The 19,448-nt window shown below is 36.9% G+C and overlaps 1 protein-coding gene and 1 long non-coding RNA gene across 4 annotated transcripts in view; one reads left to right on the top strand and one right to left on the bottom strand.

Moving 5' to 3' along the window:
• Positions 1–6,134: 6,134 nt before the first annotated feature.
• LOC118167476 (neuroendocrine protein 7B2) overlaps positions 6,135–19,448 on the bottom strand; it is a 42,882-nt gene continuing 29,568 nt past the window's right edge. For all 3 annotated transcript variants that reach the window (XM_035326871.1, XM_035326873.1, XM_035326872.1), the window contains exons 3-6: positions 18,827–18,976; positions 15,703–15,815; positions 11,348–11,401; positions 6,135–7,591 (exon numbers count right to left, since the gene is read on the bottom strand). In XM_035326871.1, the coding sequence (XP_035182762.1) occupies positions 7,496–7,591; positions 11,348–11,401; positions 15,703–15,815; positions 18,827–18,976 (413 nt within the window). In that variant the 3' untranslated portion in view covers positions 6,135–7,495. The remainder of the gene's footprint in view (positions 7,592–11,347; positions 11,402–15,702; positions 15,816–18,826; positions 18,977–19,448) is intronic.
• LOC118167477 lies at positions 7,540–8,760 on the top strand. Its single transcript, XR_004751159.1, has 2 exons — positions 7,540–7,988; positions 8,086–8,760. It is a non-coding gene; the product is annotated as an uncharacterized LOC118167477 (long non-coding RNA).

The following is a 19,448-nucleotide window of genomic DNA, read 5'->3' as shown; positions in this document are numbered from 1 at the left end:
GAAAAGCCGTCATAGCCAAAAGTAACTTCTTTGTTTCTAATTTATAGAAGTATTTTGGAAAATCAAATCCTTTTATGCTTTAATATATCAAATCATTTTTTTTTTTTTTTTTAATCTGGCATCCAGATCCCTCTTGATTTGAATATACTACCACCACCTTCTAGGAGAGCTTTGAAAACCCTAAATATTTAGGATATTTTGGCCCTAAATATTGAAACAGGGGGAATTCCACCTGAAAACAAGCACCTTGAAAGGACTTCTTCCTGCTAGTATGGAGGTAAAGACTCTGCCTTTAGCTTAAACAGTGCAAATACTTATAACAAGACATATCCTGCTATGAGGAGTTGTACTGTCAGCAACACTAACAGGGCTCCTTAGCATCACTGGAGCCCTTGATCAGCAAACCCTATGCTTGACAATGTTTGCAAGATCAGATTTGTCACTGGAATGCTAATAGTGAATTAAAAAAATGCTGTTAGAGCTTTAAATATTTTGCCATACTTCTCCCAGACTTTTTTTTTTTTTTTTTTTTTTTTTTTTTTTTTTCCTTTAAATTAAACTGTCTGTTTCTGCTGTGGTGTTTTGAGCTGTGCCTGGTCCTGTAGACGCACTTGAGGTGAGTCCTAACCAAATTGGTTCCCCTAGGGAATATAGGGGAGAAATTTCCAAGTTTGTGAATTCAGGCTGTGTTTTGGACTGAAATAGGTGTTGAGCTATGCGGGTTCACCAAATTTCAAACAGTCCTAGACAAGTAAAAAAAGTAGAAATTGAGGTGCCTGAGGTACTTTATTGACAAGAAAACATAATTGTGTATATACTTTAGCTTCCTAAGGAATTGGACATGGTAGGCTGTGTGCTTGGACTTTGGCATTTGTAGTCCACACAAGTCCCACTGTTGGCGTTTAAGCCTTTAGTGCTTCTCAACCCCTTAGCTTCTGTTTTCCCATCTGTCAAGTTGGAGATAGCTCCCAGTTTTGCAGCCCTTTAGACTTTAGCCTTTTAGAGAACTTCATACAACAAAAGAGACACAATATATTTTTAAGGAACAAGCAATATTTTAGGGACAGTCTATGAAGGTCTTACCTTCAAGTTAGTGGAGAATTCTTATCCTTTTCAGGGCACATAAGTTGTTACTGAGAACACAAAAGCACAGCAGGAACTATCCAATGCTGCTGAAGAGACACAGAAACTAGAAAATCACCTCAACTACCAGAGCAGGAGATAACTCATGTATTTTAAATTGAAAGAAATGTATCTTATTTTGACACACATTAGGTGTATGCTGGATAACTTGCACTCATGGTTTCATGGGTGTATGTTCACCTTGAAAACAAGTCTTCTGAGATCCCATAACTTCAGACCCATAACCATCAAATAGGCTGTTACAAAACTGGATAATAGCAGGGGGAAGCTATAAGGAATCAGAAGAAGAGCAAACTTTTCTGCTCTTTGAACTATGTACACGCATTACCTGTGTATGCACATAACCCTGTGGCAGCTGAGTCAAAGGGTTGTTTGGGAATTTTAATAATAGCCATGGACTATGTGTAAACTATGACAGCAATGCTTATCTGTTAGAATAATGACCTTTTAAGAACTTGCTTAAATCAGCTATGACTGTTTTTTATTTGATAAATGTTTTATGCAGCAATAAAAATGAGTTTCTTAGTTCAAGTGCAGTAACACAGCTTAAAGGCCCATATATCTTACAGCCATCACACTATCCATTGGAGCAACTGAAAGTTTGGCAATCAACTTGGTTTCTGGTTGCATAGTTGTTATTTATTTATTTATTTATTAAGTTAAACTTAACCATTGCTTAATTATTATTGAATCTCTGGATGACCTGACATTTTCTTTCATGTGTATGTTTTGGCCATTTGGAAATATGAAATGACATGATGTAGTATTTTCTTTTATTTCCAAATGTGGAAAGGTGTTCTGCCTGCCTTAGGATGATGACTCAGGGCCACACTTCTCTATGGGGGCTATCCCACTTTAATTTCAGCCACTTTTAGATGAATTTTGGTCATTAGGATGTATGTAATGCTCTGTAAAACTGCATTTTTTTTATTATATATATATTTTTTCTCAGAATAAAGAATTAATTAAAACAGGGTAAGACTGAATTCTGCATCAAAACTGTATGCCCATTCTGTGAGCTAACTCTTAAATATTCAGATGCTCAAACCTAATATATATATATATATATTTGCAAGGGAGGTCTTTGATGGCTCCCAAGAAAGTTACAAGTTGGTTAGGGTCAGAACAAACATTTGGAATAAAAGCTGTCAGTGTTTATACATTTAAAATCAGAGCTTAAGGATCTATAAATGAATGATACCAGTTAAGGGAAGAGGGATAGTCTGAGGCTCTCAACATTATTTTACTTTGTGCTTTCTCTTTTGCCTCACTCAGTTTATAATGAAATTTAGCCACTGACTCCCAATACTGTTTTCCTTGGAGAACAGAATAGGATGAAGTACATGTAAGACTCCCATGCATTGTAATGAGAGCTGGATTCTATGTGTTTTCTTAATGGGACTTACAGGAAAAAATAAGAAGAGATGGTTCAGGTCCACCTGATCTTTAAATCTGGAAGCCATTCTCAACTCCTACTATCTCTGATCCCTTCTGCACTTCTGCCACATATACAAAAAATAAACATAGTGACACGATATTTTTTTAAAGTTCTTTGAGTTCCACTTGGTAATGATGCTGCCATGATATTCTCATCATTTAAGATTTGTTATACTCCCATGTGTTGAACACATGGCTAGCAGCTATTATAGCCATCAGGATTCACATAATCATGGCAAAGCAGTTAGCATCATAAATAAAGCAAATATGAGCAGATATTACATCCTTCTTCTCATGGTGAATTGGGATGATGAACTAGAATTCAACCCCATTCTTCACATAACAGCAGAAGGCTTGAGTGTGGTAGACCTGGACCATGTATGTAAGTATGTACCTGGGAAATGATTCCTTTAACCCTTTCATGGTCTTGTAGTTGGAAATCTTGGCTTAGGACAAAATGCTGTGCCAGTTTGCCTTATTTGAGGTTCATGGGGCTTTCATGATGGCAATTCCATACTCTTCTTCTACATTGTTTTTTAGTCTTTATTTAGTTTTCATCTAAGTAGGTCATTGCCAGTAGCTGAGCACTTTAAGGAAACTTTCCATTTTCAGTCATGGTTGTAATCTCCTTTTGCCTTTAGGCACCATAAACAGACAGACCTTTTAAGGGACACAGTAATTAAAAAGGATTAGTATATGAGACGATTCGCAAACATTATATTTATTTAAGATTGCTGAAGATAATTGCATGATTTCAAATATATATATATATTTTACGTGTGCACTTAGCTAATAAAGCAGTGAACACACTCATCTCCCCTTTAGTCATGTGAAATTACACTTTCCTTATGCATTTACTGTTGGTCATGGTAGCATCTTCTGCATCTGCACACCTTCCTTTTCTCCTTCGATGAATATGAGCCTGAGAATTTTTCATCTTTGAACACTGTGTCCTAATGATTCAGACATTCCAGACTTGCATGTAAGAAAGAAGTACTTGCATAAAAATCAGTTCACAGGACCAGTGATACAGCATTATAAATGAGGTGAGAGTTGCTTTAAGAAGCTTACAAGCAAAAAGGCCAGAAGAGTGCAAGTTTGTTTTGTGCTGGTGTTGCTATGTGTTGTTGTTTTTTGTTTCTTATTTCCAACAAATTTAAATGTTTGAAACATTTGTTTTTGTACAGTGTGAAAATGAAAACAAAGCCTTTTCAACACTTTCACAGAGCTACTGGTTAGAGATCTGGTTTGAGGGCATGAACTCAACTCTTCTTCATCTTTAAAAAAAAAAAAAAAAAAAAAAAAAAAAAGTACTTTTCCTCATCCCCAACTTCTGTCATTTGGAAACAAAAGGGGCTTGAATGTTACTTTGTCCAAAACAAATCCAAAAACTTGGTTGACTTGGTATTCATCTTTCTGTCCATGTCCTTCATCAGTTTAGCAGATTAATATGTTTCATTGTGTTTCAATAAAATAAGGTTCAGGTCAGCTTAATTTACAATCCTGTATGTGACTCTTAGAAGCCTGACACCACATCCCCAGCAACTAGTTCCAAGTTTCTTTGGTTTGCTTATGAATTGCTGGACAGATTATCAGCATAGATTTGTTAGATGAATATAGATGTGCCAATAGAATCAAGCATATAATTATTTCTCCTCTGAAATAATTCACTAAATATTTTTATATTACTTTCTTCTGGGGGTTGACATCTTTGTATTTTATAATGCTGAGTTTACTATAAGGCTATATTATCTTCTAAAAATAGTACCTTTTGTACAGCATAAAAATGAAAACAAAGCCACGTGTGTGAGTATATGTATATAAAAATATATAACCTAGAATTTGCTCAGTTACACTTTTTTTTTTTTTTTTTTTTTTTTTTTTTTATTTTTTAATAGGGTCATAAATATTTTATAGCCAGCCAAAACTAGTGTTCCATGGTGGTTTTTTTTTGTATAGCTTCTTCAAGCAAATTATGTCTGAAATATGAGAGGTAATTAACATACTTGCAAATTTTAAAATGCCTAAAAGTGTTTTGTTTTCCAAATAAATGACAGCTATATACAAGCTCCCTAACTCACATGCATCATTAATGCAAAAGGAGTGATTACACATGAGAGAATGACCAGCCATTTATATCCTTTAATAAGTTGTTTTTTGGCATCAGCTCTTACTCTTTTAGTATAGTTGGTGTCTTTGTTCATTGATTGCAATAGACCAGCAATTTGTTGATTCTTTGTATAAAATGACATATAAACATTTGGACTGCTGTTGGGAGACATTTTTTGCTTGCTTTTTGAACTTTAGTGATTGTGGGACTACCAATCCCAATTCAGAAACATAGCTCTACTATGAAACTCAAATTAGAATAATTAATCCTATTATCATGGTGTCATAGCTATATTTTATCAAAATTTCAGAGTAGTGTTTTTCAGTCTTACTTGTCAAACACTACAGCTGCCTGATGGACTCAGCATGTGAGTCCACTGCTACATATTTTTGTTCCAGTAGACAGTTCCTGTAAAACACATCATTGCATTGTGCAATATAAAGGTGGGTGTTTTTTTTTTGTTTTTTTTTTTTGTTGGGGGGGGGGGGCGGGGAAGGAGGGGGAGGAGAAGGCTGTAGTTAAAGACAAGAATCTGTGTATGTTGTGTAATTATCCTTTGCCTGCTCTGTGCTGATGTACCACATGTGGAAGGGCAGCTCCTCAGACCCCAGCAGGGAGAGCAATCTCAGCTGTGGTGGTTTGTGGTGCCTGTCAAATCAGCACACAGTGGGTGTAGTGAGCTGAAGTACTTACAGAAATAATCTCTGATAATATTAATCAAACATTATCTCTTTGCCCCTCCATTTTTTTAGTCCCACATTTACCATATACACATCCTTTTATTATGTGCTGGTTCATATGAAGAGCTTAAAAATGAAACAAATTACCTTCATTGTTTCTTCTTTTGTTCTTGTGTGTGATTAAAATGGATTTTACTGCAGTTAATAAGGCCAGAATGTAGCTCAAATTACTTTAAAAGTAGATAAGATGGTTGACTAGATGAGGAAACACCAGTTTCCGAGGAGTGGAAATAAAGTCAGAGCCCCTTTGTCAGTAGGAGGGTCTGGCTGTGGGGCTAAGCGGAAGGAATGGCAATTTGGTATACTTTCGGACACTGGATACCAAGGGGCTCTGGTTTTTAGTTAATGACATGATACGTGTTCTGTTCTGGAGACAACCTTTGCACCTCTGCAGCTCTCAGTACTTGAGTGAAGACTAAGTGGGAGTGCAAATTAAAATAAGCAGAGAACATGAGTCCTGCCCTGCGAGCAGCCAGGGTGCTCCCATCCCACTTAAGGCCCTGGAGGCTGAGGGAGCTCAGCATTTCACAGAAACTCCTCCGTTTCATGCCACATGCAATTATATACCCCACGGCATTACATACTCTCTTAGTTTTCTCTTCCAGCATTTTTTTTAAGAGGAAATATGATGAAAGACTTTATAGTTCAGCCTAGAATGTTACCGAGTTTTGCAATCCGCCCATAAATAACTTGAGAGGAACAACTCTCTGCATACATAATTTATTGTGAATTACTTACTGGTAGGAAAGAAATAGCAAATACCATACAGAGTCATATTTGTGATGTTGTTAAGTTTAATCATACGTAGCTAGGACCTTTAGTTTCTGTTACTGTCTCACCTATTTTATCTTATTTTACTGTCTCTTTGTAGGACAGGGAAGAAAACTAGACTTTTTTTTTTTTTTTTTTTTTCATAGGTTTGAAGTTCAAAGCTAATGCTTTTTTTCTGTAATTCCAATGCCACATGTACATGGCTTGTTTGGCTTGTGCTATTTCAGATGCACCCTGAAAATAACAACAATTTTATTTAATTTTGTATTCTCATCTTTAAGAAATCCAGAGCTCAGTTTGCTGCCATAAAGTTCCTCAGGTCCTAGGGGCAAAAAGGCAGTTTAAAGCCTCCTGGAGTGACTTCAAGAGCAGTGATAGCTACCAGTGTTATTGGAGTATCAAAGCTTTTCAGAAGATCATCAACTGCTATGACCTTCACATCCTGGATTTGCATTCAGAGGATGTTGGCACAACCTTATTAACACAGATAACTGTCTCCATCTTCACTTATATTCCAGGGACACTTAATTTAAGCACTTCATTATGCACAAATGCTGCCTTTACTAAGACAAAAGAACAGAGGGGAAGATTAACTCCCACCCCAAAGTGCCATTGATAATGAAGTAAAATGCACAAGGGTTCAGGAAAGTTATGGACATGGAATGATTAAAACTAACAGAAAAGTATTCCAGTGGACAGATTAAAAAAAAAGCAGCTCTTTAATTTTTAAATTTGCACAGAAATAACTGAGACAGATGAGCCTATAAAATATTTTGGAAAACGTCACTTTGCAAACCTTGTAGATTGCTTAAATGTTTATTAAAATAGACCAAAAGCCAAAATTCTCTGGGTAAAATAAATACTTTGTCTTTGCTAAGTAACAATATTTGTGAACAAAACATAAAACTATAATTTTCATGTGTCAAACATAGTAACATTTAAGATTAAATGCTGGAGTCAGACGGCATTTTTTTACATCTTCCTATTTACAAGCCGCTCATTAAGACCATTTACCTCACGTTAGCTATTAAAATGACTAACATTTTAAAAGTTTGCTCCATGACTAAAATAAAAACAACAGAAATGTCCTTTTACCATAGCTTAACGAAAAGCAGAACCATATTTTTGTTATCTAGGAGAACATACTGTTATAAATACAGCTGTTTTTAATCTACAATTATATAAATAATAAACATGCTGCCATTCACAAGGATTTTAATAGATGATTATATATAAGCAATATTACGATCTAGCAAAGGATGGCATGAGTTTTCATCATTCATTTTTACTGTACTTATTCAGGACCCTTGTCTTCATCAGAAAAATGTGGAACAGACTTCTTTGCTACAACATTGTCCAGTCGCTGTCCTTGCAGATATGGGTTCACACTCTGAAAAAAAATGTAAAATTATTTATATTTATTAGAAACAGGAAAATACAGAAAAGGTAACTAGGAATAGTGGACATATGCATATATTTCTATATGTCAAACATTAACAGACAAAGAAAAAAAAAATTACTCCCAGGGAGTAAAATCTAACAGTCAACCAGTGCTTTGCTTTCTAATACATTTTTTGTGTGTGAGAATTTAATCCAATCCACTAAAACCAAAAAACTGCTACCTACCCCGCAGTGTGGACAAGTGGAGGAGGACTACCCAGAGTACAGGACAGGCTGGGTTAAACACTGTCTTTTTCCTCTGCTCCTCCTTTCCCAGTTCAGCAGAGAAGCAGCAGATCTAATCCCCTCATTCTTGAGGCAGGAGAGAACTCACTGTGGCTGTACAGGTAAGCTTTAGCTTAAATCACTGCTCCCTGATGGACCTTAAGCTGGGAGACAAGCTAGATACTACGACACCATTTCTGACCTAAGTCTCCTCTTCAGCCCATCTCACCGGGAAACCTATCTTTGCTCCCTTTCTTGATGCTGAGATAAAAAACTGCTGGCACAGAAGCAGAGCCAAGCAAAATTTTGGCATAGGAAATGGCCCTCGTACCACTGCCAGAACAAGGGAATGCTGGAAAGAAGATCCCTGGCGAGGCTTTGACTTCGCTTCGCGCCATGTAAGCAGCACAACGTGAACCTGAAGATGAACAGATCCTGTCTCAAAACTGTTTGGACATCATGGTAATGTAGAAAGCCTCTGCTTGAGTTTTATCTGTACCAATTAAATAAAATGTGTTAATTGTATCTGCAAGTATCAAGCAGCTTTGTGGAGCTTTAAAATTAAAGGAGTATTACTTACATACACCCACTGTGTCTGTGTATGCAAAATGCAATCGCATGTTCTCTACTTCATGAATACAGACAAAAAATCTAGTGTGCTGGTTTTTGATGACAATAAAATTATTTGCCTCTCTAGGGATAAACTTTGGAGGAATTCAAATTTTCTAGTATCTCCTGATTCTCATCAGACTTCTCCATCATATAAATTACTTTTCTTGAGATGTCTCTTTCACTAAAAACTAGGAGTTCAAAACTAGGCAAAAACAAAGAAAAAAACTTAAAATATATATGAAATACTTCTTTTCAAATATCCCAAGTATTTGTCAAATCTCTGGAAAATATTTGGATTTGTTTTTATTTGTATTTAAGTCCCTGAGTTTGTCCGCATTTGTGGAAGCTATCATTAATACTTGAGCACAGCGCAGAGCAGCCCGTTTTTTTTGTTGTATTGTTTCTGAATGCTTTGCCTGCTACAAGTGAAAACATAAAAGTATTAAGAACCAGAAATGAATGTGGAAAAATCTTTGAAAATAAAACTAACTATTTAATGCTCTAAATTGTTAAAAATAAGACACATGTAAATGATTTGTTTGTGTTTGTTAAAAGAAGTTCTGTTTAATGTTAATTTAGTGAAATTCAGCTGTTGCATAAACTTCTAGGAATTATTTGAAGATTCTTAGGAAGATTAATTGGTCTTTTTTGGAATGGTACTTGCTTGCTACTTTTTGAAATAAAGTAGAAGAGAATGAGAATACATTAAAAAAAAAGAATGCTCAACAGACAAAAGAAAACACAAAATATAATGCAAAAATTCTGGCTGATATGACTAAAATTTTTTAAATCCCATACAGATGTGTTGAATTCAAAGCAATGTGGTTCAGGAATACCTTTGCTGTGGGCTCAGAGCTGTGTACAGTGTGACTGTTGTTATAGAAGAACTCCTGTCATATTCAGGGTATTAGATTATGGGTAGGACCCATGCATAGAAATTCAAGAAAGGGAGAATCACTAGTTTAATTAGAGGTCCCTGTATGCCTCCTTTTCTTCCACTGCAAGGGCTGCAAAAGTTAAACAGTGGCAAATGGTAAATACATACCTTTGCTATCTGTGTGTGTATATGTATATTTATACACATCCATATAAATATACATTTATGGACAAACACTTAGGTTTTAATCCCATGGACACCCTCTGATGGTTACGCTATAGCATTATACAGCATTGTACAGTGCCCTTACTCTTCATGAACAGCCCAGTTCTCCAAACATGGGACTTTTGGAGACGTGCTCTAATCTAACACTGGGATGTCCTGACACAAAAGAGCAAACGGTTGCCAGCAACTGTCCTTAGTAAGCTCTGTTGGTGTAGAAGGGCACGGAGGAGTGACAGGAAGCACAGCAGGTACAAGGGAGTCAGATGGGCTTTTTGGTATCTGGAAAAAAAAAACACCACTCCACTGCTGTCATCTCTAGGTTGTCCTGCTGTTGATACAGTGACAAGTCCAAACGGTTTATTACAGCATTAGCAACCACTACAGTATCACTCTCAAAAGAGTAAAATAATTTAAATGATGTTAAATTCACACCTAAATGATACACCCGTGCTAAGAAAAAAAAAATCTGCTGCAAAGCAAGAAACTGACACTTTCACCTCCTAAATTCTGGGTATTCCTGGCCACAGGGTCTGTCATGTCTCTACAACCATTAGTTGTCTTATATTTGATTATATCACGTTATAGCACGTGGACAGAAAATGTGTATATGTACTATTTCTTCTCATGTATCTCACTAATTGTACTTTAACATAGTATTCTAAAGAGTGTTCTAATGGTGTTCTATACTTATCTTTCCAGAGTAAATTCTACGTACTTGAGACCAAAAATAGTATGTCCATACTTTTTCATTTTTTTTTTTAATATAACTTGAAAATCAAATGTAAGTGGAAGGCAGATACTAAGCTGAAGATAGGCTGTTACCTATAATTGACCAGGGTTTATTACCAATGATGTGCGAATCAGTAAGAAATCAGCTCACTTCTCCCTTTCTGGAAAAAAGTTTAGGTTTGAGAGTTAAACAGACAAATAAATAAATAAATACATCACCTTCACTTACGCTTCAGTTATTTCAACCCAAGTTTACTTCTTTTACAGTATAAAAGGTGCTGTCATATTTTACAAAGCTACTTTTTGGCAGAGAGCTAGGCTTCAGAATGTAAAGCCTCGTTTTCTTCTTGTAAAAAAATATACCAGCAGCAAAGGTAAAGACTGCTACTCTGTCTGAAAGTGATTTTTTGATAAAAGACAGGCTGATGCTACTGAAAAACAAGAGAATATAGTGACACGAACTGTGCAAAAGTTCTCTGTGGTATGTTCATCTCCTTCTCAGTGTAAGGGCCAGCAAGGTAACAAGCCATTCATCCTTGTCTTCCCAGCAAGTGGGACACAGAGCTAGGAGTTTAATTCTGATCCTCTTTGCAGTATGCAAGTTAGTCAAATTTCATAGGCTTAAGGACCAATTCTGCTGTCATTTACACTCAGACGCATACTGACACATATGGGTAATGGTAATTAGTTTTACCAATACATTTAATAGGAAAATTTTTATTCTGTTTTAAAGAAATTTGAATAATTTCAGATGGTTTCATGGAATCAGGATCACCACAGATAATACAAAATTTGTCAACAACTGCTCTGCATTGAAGTGCATCTTCAGAATGCAACAGGCTTTAGCGAATTACGTCTTGTACTCAGTGGCAGTCATGGAGCCTGCTGTAGTAGCTTATCACAGAGACTCCCTGACTTCAGGCATTACCTAAGGTATAACATAGATGCATTAGGCTAACTTTCATTTTCAGAAGTACGATTTTAATTCTTATTAGCCCTGTAGATGATAGAGGGACTATAAATTATTCCGATAGTTACCCTCTTTCTTCTTTTTGGACCACCATTAATCTTCTCAAAGAGTAAATTCTTGCTCTGGAAGGGGAAAAACATAGACATCAAATTCATTACACTCTTTTAAAAATACTACTCTTGCTATTAAATATTAGCATATGAACATTTCATAAGCAAGCTTAGATGGGTGTGTAGTTTTACAGGAAAGATAAATATATCCAGAATGTTAGCAGAAATATCCAGATAAACATTTGCAGTTCTTCAGGAGCAGTCAGTCTCATCGACTAAAAAGCCAGTAATTTTCCACTGTGTTGCACTGTATCTTTGAGCTTAACGCAGAAGCACACTAAGTACATGCTCGTATAATGATATAGGTTGGAAGTCCCACATCATGTGATACATAGTAAAAATACATATATATATATTTTTTAAAAAAGGAAGAAAATAAAGAAAAAAAAAGTGGAGGGGGGAGGGAGAAGAAGTCCTGTCTCTGATACATCTTTCTATAGATTTGAGGTGACAAGAACAGAAGCAAAAATATTTGTTTTTTACAAGGGATTTTCTAATTCATTTTAAAAACTACAGTCAGTGTGATTCCTACTGTTTTGTTGTCTTTGCTTATTCCCTTCCAGATATCAACACTTTCCAGTGCAAAGTTCTGCTGAAATGAGTTCAGCGCCAACTCTTCCTTTGTTTAAGTAGTGCCCTCAATAAAGTTTCTAAAAACCATTTGGTCCATAACATTTTTAATGGTGAACCTTTTAAAAACTGCCAAAAACATCTTGGCAGAAAGGAAAGTTATGATGATGAGAAAAAAAAAAAAAACAAAAAAAAAAAAAAACACAAAAAAACCCTCTGACCACGGTTTATATGAGTGCATCCACATATTGTTATATTTCATACAAGTAGTGAGTTCTAATAAAGTCTGGAATAACACACACATGCTCAACACATTTTGTTTCAGTTGTGTATTATACAGAAAAACAAAACAAGACCCTAACCTGAAGATGGAAGGAGAGAAGAATTACATGTATAAAAGCAGAACACTGTATAAACAAGGCCATTAATTCTGCTATAAACAACTGACCTAACGTTGATTATATAAATAGAAAGTGTAATTCTAGCGCGAGACACATTCACCAAAACACTTCTACCCTCTGCACAGCCTTGATATGAGAAAAAACAAACATTTTCAAGTGTTACAATGACATCTGCCAAAATTGTCTGGTTTGTACTTCTCATGTTCATTAAGCCCAAAATTCGCAAGGCCTATCTCTTGCCCAACCTCAGTTATTTTATCCGAACCGTGCCAAAAGGGAACAGAGATGAAGTTGGCCAAGAGAGACATTCTTGGTTAGTCATTTGTGCAAACTCACTTAGGGAAAACATAAATTTAACATTTAAAAAAAATACCCATGGACATGTAAATTATTCTCTGTAGTAACAAAGTGCCACTGAAGCCTCTCTTCATAAACTATATGGCTATACTTTTCATGAGAGGAAAAATAATGTCGTTGAAATAAGAACAATTTCATGACTACTGAAGCTAACATTCCTGTCCCTCTGGAAAATTCCTTACAATTGAAGTGTTCTTGCTCAGGAAGGTCATATTTGCCTTGTCTGTTTGGGAATGCATTAAGACCGTAACTACTACTTATAAGCACTGCATGCAGTGCAAAGCAAATGGGGTTATGAAGCTCGATCTACGGGTGCGCATGAATGGCGAACCACAGCTCTGGAAATATGTGCCGTGGCATAAGGCCCTGAGCTCATCGGCTGCTGAATTTTGCCTGTGAAGCACTCGCTGTTCTCACCATGCGCCTGGGGCTTCTTAGGCGTGGAGGCACAGAGCTTCCCCAGCTAAAAATGAACCTCAGCTGGAGATGAGCTGCACGCCTGATGAGGAAATGTTGCTTCAGGGGGAGAGTGAAGGGGAACTCCTGGCACATTGCAGGGCCTCAGGACTGCAGGAACAGCAGTGGCACGAGGAACCACTCCTTCCCTCTTGCTCCTGGAGCTTCCCTTGCACCCACCAGGTACTTGGAGATTGGGTTTTGGGCAGAAGAACTCAGGAACTAAAATGCTTGCAACCAGTGCCAGAAAGATTTACCCTTCAGTCTTTCAGAGGTCACTGAAACTTGTTTAGGTCAGTAATGATCAGCAGCTCTGTAATGTGGGCTTGCACAATTATTAAGCAAAAGTGAAAAAGAAAATTGCATTACTAAGGTTGCACACTTTCAAGGGGGCTTTTTTATTCCTGCGTCAGTCAATTTGCAGTCCATCAGGAATACCAAGCATGATAATTGCTATTACACCAAGCATACTACATTGAATTCAATAACTTGTATCTATTGTCTGAAGCAGAAGATGGGTACCGAACCTACATAACCCACCATTAATAATAACCACCATTGCCAGCCAGATATTTTAAAATGTCAGTTGCCAAAGCAAGATGCACTTAACACTGCTCATTATAACTTTTCTTTCTACTGAATTTCTTTCTACTGAATTTGATCTGTCCTCTGTAGCTGATAAGCACAACTGGCATTATTTCTACCCTGAGAGTGAAATGTTATTCGCTGTTTCAGTAGAAAAAAGTCTTGTTGAAAAACATCGTTGCTTTTCATTTCCTATTTGTACTGATACTGGTATAAGAAAACACAGCTGAACTTCCTCTTTTTAACCCCTGCCCCCCTGGGATGCTTTTATGCCCGACCTCGCCCAGATGACAGTAAGTGACCTAAGAGAAAGATCTGATCAACTTTCTCTCTCCTTTATAAAGTCTCAGATAGCTAATTTTTAGAGTGCTTTTCAGCTCTTATTTTTCCTGACAAGGGAAAAATAACAAAAACAGCCATAAAAATGGATACCACTGTATTTCCCAATCCTTTTTAATGTGTAGTGATATACAGTGAGGAGGCAGTCAGGGCAATACTTCTGGATCTCGGCAGAACATTTACTCATGTACATTACCAGCTGTTTCATCTCTGATTAAAAAGATTGGGACTTGGCTCTACTGCAACTAGATATTATTACTGTTTGGGACCTAACAATCTGTTTTAATCTACGTGTGAGTAGTTTATTCCCTGAATTAGTAGTGATGGATGGAGAAATGAAAAAAAGGCCAGTATTCACTAATGATTACCTACCATTTGTTAACTATGTATGTTGCTGATGACAACACAGTATGTACATTGATTCTGAAATAATGCTGTAGGCCAAAGATTTGCAGAAGTGTTATTATAGTCTTCAAAGTGGCATTATGAAAGTAAATTACTTTTGAATAATAAGAAAACTAACAGCATTATCTGGCATAAATAATAAAGTTCACCATCTGGTGTTTTTAAAATGAAAACCTTTGATGGTAATTACTTAGAATGTAACAGGGGTTTCCAAAATTTGGATTTTTGGCATGATTGTTGTAGAAATTTAGCACTCACATAAGTAATTAAGACTATAAATCTTACATTGGTTTGATCACGAACGATGAATCATTGTCTTACAATTACAGCAGCAGAAGAGGCTGCCAAACATGTATTTTTATCGATATATGCTTAGAGAGCATGGGTTTAGGGCAATCTTAAGTAAAGTGCTGTAACAATGCATAATGAGATTTCATGATTTGCTCTAGCAGCATAAATTATGATCATTGTTATTGTTTTCCTGGCGCCTGAAGATGGATTTGGGATCGGACATTTAACTGATGTAATCTAAGATTAAGCGGCAGAGCTTTCTTTGGAGCCTCTAGCCTGAAGAAATAGTCTAGCTGGAGTTATTAAAGTCCTTGTATGTGTAAAGCAAGATTTTTACCCTTAGTGTAGCTCGCAGTATTTATTATATGCAATGTATGAAATAGGCTTTCAATAAAATACAGTAAAATAGCTCCAATAGAGCCTACTGATGCTCTGCTCCCATGCAAGCCAAAAGCAGTGGAAGGGGGGAAACAACAGCACAAGGGCAAACTGCCCCCTCCAGCACTGCCCACCCGCCCCAGTCTGGTTTGCGCCAGGCTCTGCCCAGGAACCCACTTATGTTCTGGAGTCTCGTGATAAAATGCTGAGCCGATTTTGGCTACAGGCGCACCGCAGTTTGAAATGTGGTTTGCTGCATTCATCACGCACATACATAGTTGTCATGCTCCGGGACATAATGAGACAGGGGGTTCTATTTTCTGCTTTTATGGGCTTTTCATCAATCATTTTTTCTTAGCCACTATTTCTGTATTTTTAAGGGCAAGTTCATCTTTTTGAGAGGCTTCCTTTAGGGTGATAATTCTACCAGCAATGAGCCCAGTATTCTCTTTGTGGCTCTGCAGAATCTGGGCAGCAGCAGACAAAACTCAGGTTCACAAGCAGCAAAAATACCAACATTTATGTACTCACCCACTTGCCCATGTTGGGATAGTCATGCTCTGGATCAAAAAGGTGCTGGTGTAGCTGGTATTCCTTGCTGAACTCTGCTGTGTCAGGGGTGTTTTCTAGACATCCATCATCAACTGCAAAAGCATGTTAGAAAGCAGTGAGTCGTTAGTAGCTTTAAAACACAGATATCCACTTTTAGCAGCAAACTTTTTAAATGCAGTTTTGCAATTTAAAAAGCATATAAAGAACTGGGCAACTGGAAATACATTTTTATTTTACTTTTTATCTTTTGAAAGGAGTTTGTCAGGATACATATTTATTAAAGAACCCCATAATTTAATGAAACTCCAAAACTAACAAAATTTATTTTCCAAGCTCTCCCACCTCCTTTTTGTTTTTCTTTTAAATCAGTGATTGAGATAAATTTTACATTGAACTGCTTGTTACACTGATTTGGAAGGGATCCTATTTTCATTTTTAAATGCCCTCGGGAAGTGATAGAAATTGTTTAAACAATACTTCTGAAGCTCATGGTAAAATGAGTCTGTAAGCAAAGGCAGAATTTCCTTCACTAAGTAGCTATTTGTGGGGCTCCATTTCTGGTTTGCTATTTTGTTAAAAATGGATGGTTTACACATCATACATTCCCTTAAAAATGCAATGTGGCAGAAGCCGTATGCTAAGGATATTTGTGCAGATTGGTAACTAATCTGATGAGTGTAGAAACCTCTTTTATCACAATGGATGGTTTTGCAGACATTGTCATGTCAATTATAATATCTTTTTCAAAAGTCTACTTATGTACTTTTTACCAAAATAAGTGACCTTTAGATTAAACAACAATTCAGGAACTTAAGGCCAGATCAGCTCTTTGGATAGAGTCTGCTCCTGGAGCTCCCTTTTCATTGCCAGCATCATGCACTTGCAAACCCTGTTGCTCCCAGACATACCTGAGGAGATGCCACCACCCAGGGCATGATGAGGGGCAGCAAGCAGCTGCATCCACCAGAAGATGCACCAGAAGCTGCATGCTGCATCCACACACTACAGAAGGAACACTGTGGACCTTCCCTTCCATCCTTGTGTGATCATCTTGCAAAAAGCTTTACAGGTGGATCATTTTTTCCCTTAGATGTGGGAAACAGTAAAGACCTAACATAAAAATGAATTAATTCAATGACCTAAGGAGATTTATTCCTGGTCCAGTCAATCCAGTTTTCTTTCTTTTCTCTTTAGGAAGAAAAAGGCACATCTCAAGTAAGAAGTGGGAAAAGTAACCATGCTAGCTAACAGACTCGGAAACTATAACAGTTTCTGTGCACTTAAACTAATAGTTTTTAACTAGGAGCACTTAAAATTTATTTCAGTCTCAGCAGGGACAGGGCCATCTCGTGAGAGAAGCAGGTGACAACAGAAATTTGGTTGACCTCCTCACATTGTCAATGTCTATGACTTTGGGTAGAAAACACAAAGAGAAGCTGGACATATGTGTGCCCTGTGTGACTGCTAATCGAAAAGTCTTCAAACTCAAGTGCTCGAGGCTTATGTATTCCTGCTGTGGAATGTGCATATGTAGACAGTGACTGGAAAAATTGTTTTCCATTAAGCAAATCCACAGACCTGATTGAGGAAGGCCTCCGGTAATTTGTATGCATAATACAGTTTTAACAGTCACCACTTGAATTTCCATTTAAGGCTCTGAAAAATATTTTACTCTAATCCTAGTAGATGGTATCTTCACTCTCACCGTACCTATGACAGAGTTTATCTGAGCAGGCAGCACTTCTCGAGGAATTCTCCCCATGCTCATATCTGACTGTACTGGTCTAGATAACAACTTTTATTTCACCTAAGAAAGAAAAATTAAAGGGATTTTCAAAGTCATTTCTCTGGATGCCAGGTTTTTATTTTATTTATTTAATCACTTGCAGAAGTTTGCTGGACAAGCACAGAAGATAAAAAGTCTATGTGCTTTTGTGTGTGAGAAAACCTAAAACCATCATTTGCAACCTGTCAGAAGCAGCTATATTGAACAAATGGAAGATGAGATACTACTTCAGAAGCGATGCAGCCATTATCACCAAACAGGCTGTAATAGAAATCATTGTGGATGGCTATTTGGATTTCTTTTATTATATGATATTTTGAATGAAATATAAAAACACTTTGCAAAGTTTCTCACAACTAAGCTAGTTAGAATATTTTTAAATAAAAACGTGGACAACTGTTTTGCATTACCAAAGAGCACAAATGAAGACTTAAGAGAATAAATTTTGAAAGGATCTCTTAGCTCACAAATAAAAAAACGACAAAAAAAAAAAAAAAAAAAAAAAGTGCTCATTCCCAGTTCCAGCTTCCAAGGCAGCCAATGGGTATTTTACTACTACTTTCTGTACTGGAAATCATTTCTTGGCTCAAATAACAGGAAAAAAAGATCAGTTTCCTTAGGGTATGTCTATATCTTGCACATGTAGTGCTGCTTTAGAGACCACTGAACTCACACATGGCTTAGGATGCACACCGGTCCGAACGAATGAGGGACGCACTAGGTGTCTCAGGTATACCACCACTCCCACTCTCCCCAGCTGCACTACTACCCTGCTAGAGATAGCTTGCTTGTAACGAGTTGGGGTACGTTCACATAGTTCTCCATTTCTTGGCGCGGATGCACCCTCAGTGAGCTATAAAGCCACATGGATGGGAGCCAAGGTATCTTAAATATTGACTCATGGTCTGGGTTGGAGATCAGGGCAGACAGTTTCATTCCTCTTGGCACAATGAAAGTCCTAAAATAAGGGTAAACCTCATCTGTACAGAACGATAACTTTTTTTCAGGGGCCAGCCTAAAAATGAACTCCCTCAGGAACAAGATGCTGTCATAAATCCTGGCAACTTCTACTCCAAGGTCAAGATGATTTCTTCCACCTCACCTTCTCTAGCAGGCATACAGCAATACAGAAGGTGCATATATAGAAAAAAAATAAAAAATCTAATATAAAACAACTGATTGCTCTACAGTTCTTCTCCTGGGGTATAGAATGAAAGGAAACACACATTAATGATCAACTGTTGTACTGCTTAGCAAATCACTGGAAGACTCAGTAGCACAGTCAATGCAGAAGTACGAAGGCTGCAGCAGAATTACCTGTTTTTCCAATAGGACAGGGATTTGGGGGGTCAGGATATCCTTGATCTTCACTGAAATCCTTTGGTATATTATCTCCTGTCAGCTCAGCCACGATGTTTGGGATATTGCCATAAGGACCCAAGTGCTGGAGACCTTCATGTGCACCACCTAGCAAAGAAGATTTATACACAGTCTTTTTACAAGATGAAAAGTATAAATGCTTTAGTTTCTCCAAGTAATCCGGATTTAAGGTTTAAAAAATACATATAATTTTTACAGAGACAGATCCAATTTAGATTTCAAAGGTCTCTTTTAGAAATATCACCATGTGACCTAAATCAAACAACAGGTAACAAGAAAGGAAACTAGGAAACAAAGTTGGCTGCTTATTAATCTCAGGGTGTCTTTCCCTGCCCCCCGTTCTTTCTTTCTTCCATTTTTTAAAATTATTATTATTAACAATATAAGTTATAGGTAAGAAAATGCAAAGACAAAGAAACATGAGTCAGTAACAGAACTTAAAACATTTACTATACAATCATCTTCACTCACTGATGATGTTACCATTCACTGAAGCAAGTAATAACTGAAGATGTGGCAAGATATCATCATGCCACATTAATGACACTGTAAAAAGAAA

The sequence above is a fragment of the Oxyura jamaicensis genome, chromosome 5 (genome assembly GCF_011077185.1).
Source record: "Oxyura jamaicensis isolate SHBP4307 breed ruddy duck chromosome 5, BPBGC_Ojam_1.0, whole genome shotgun sequence".
NCBI classification, from domain to species: Eukaryota; Metazoa; Chordata; class Aves; order Anseriformes; family Anatidae; genus Oxyura; species Oxyura jamaicensis.
The sequence above is the reverse complement of the archived record's forward strand: the minus strand, read 5'-3'. Positions and strand labels throughout refer to the sequence as shown.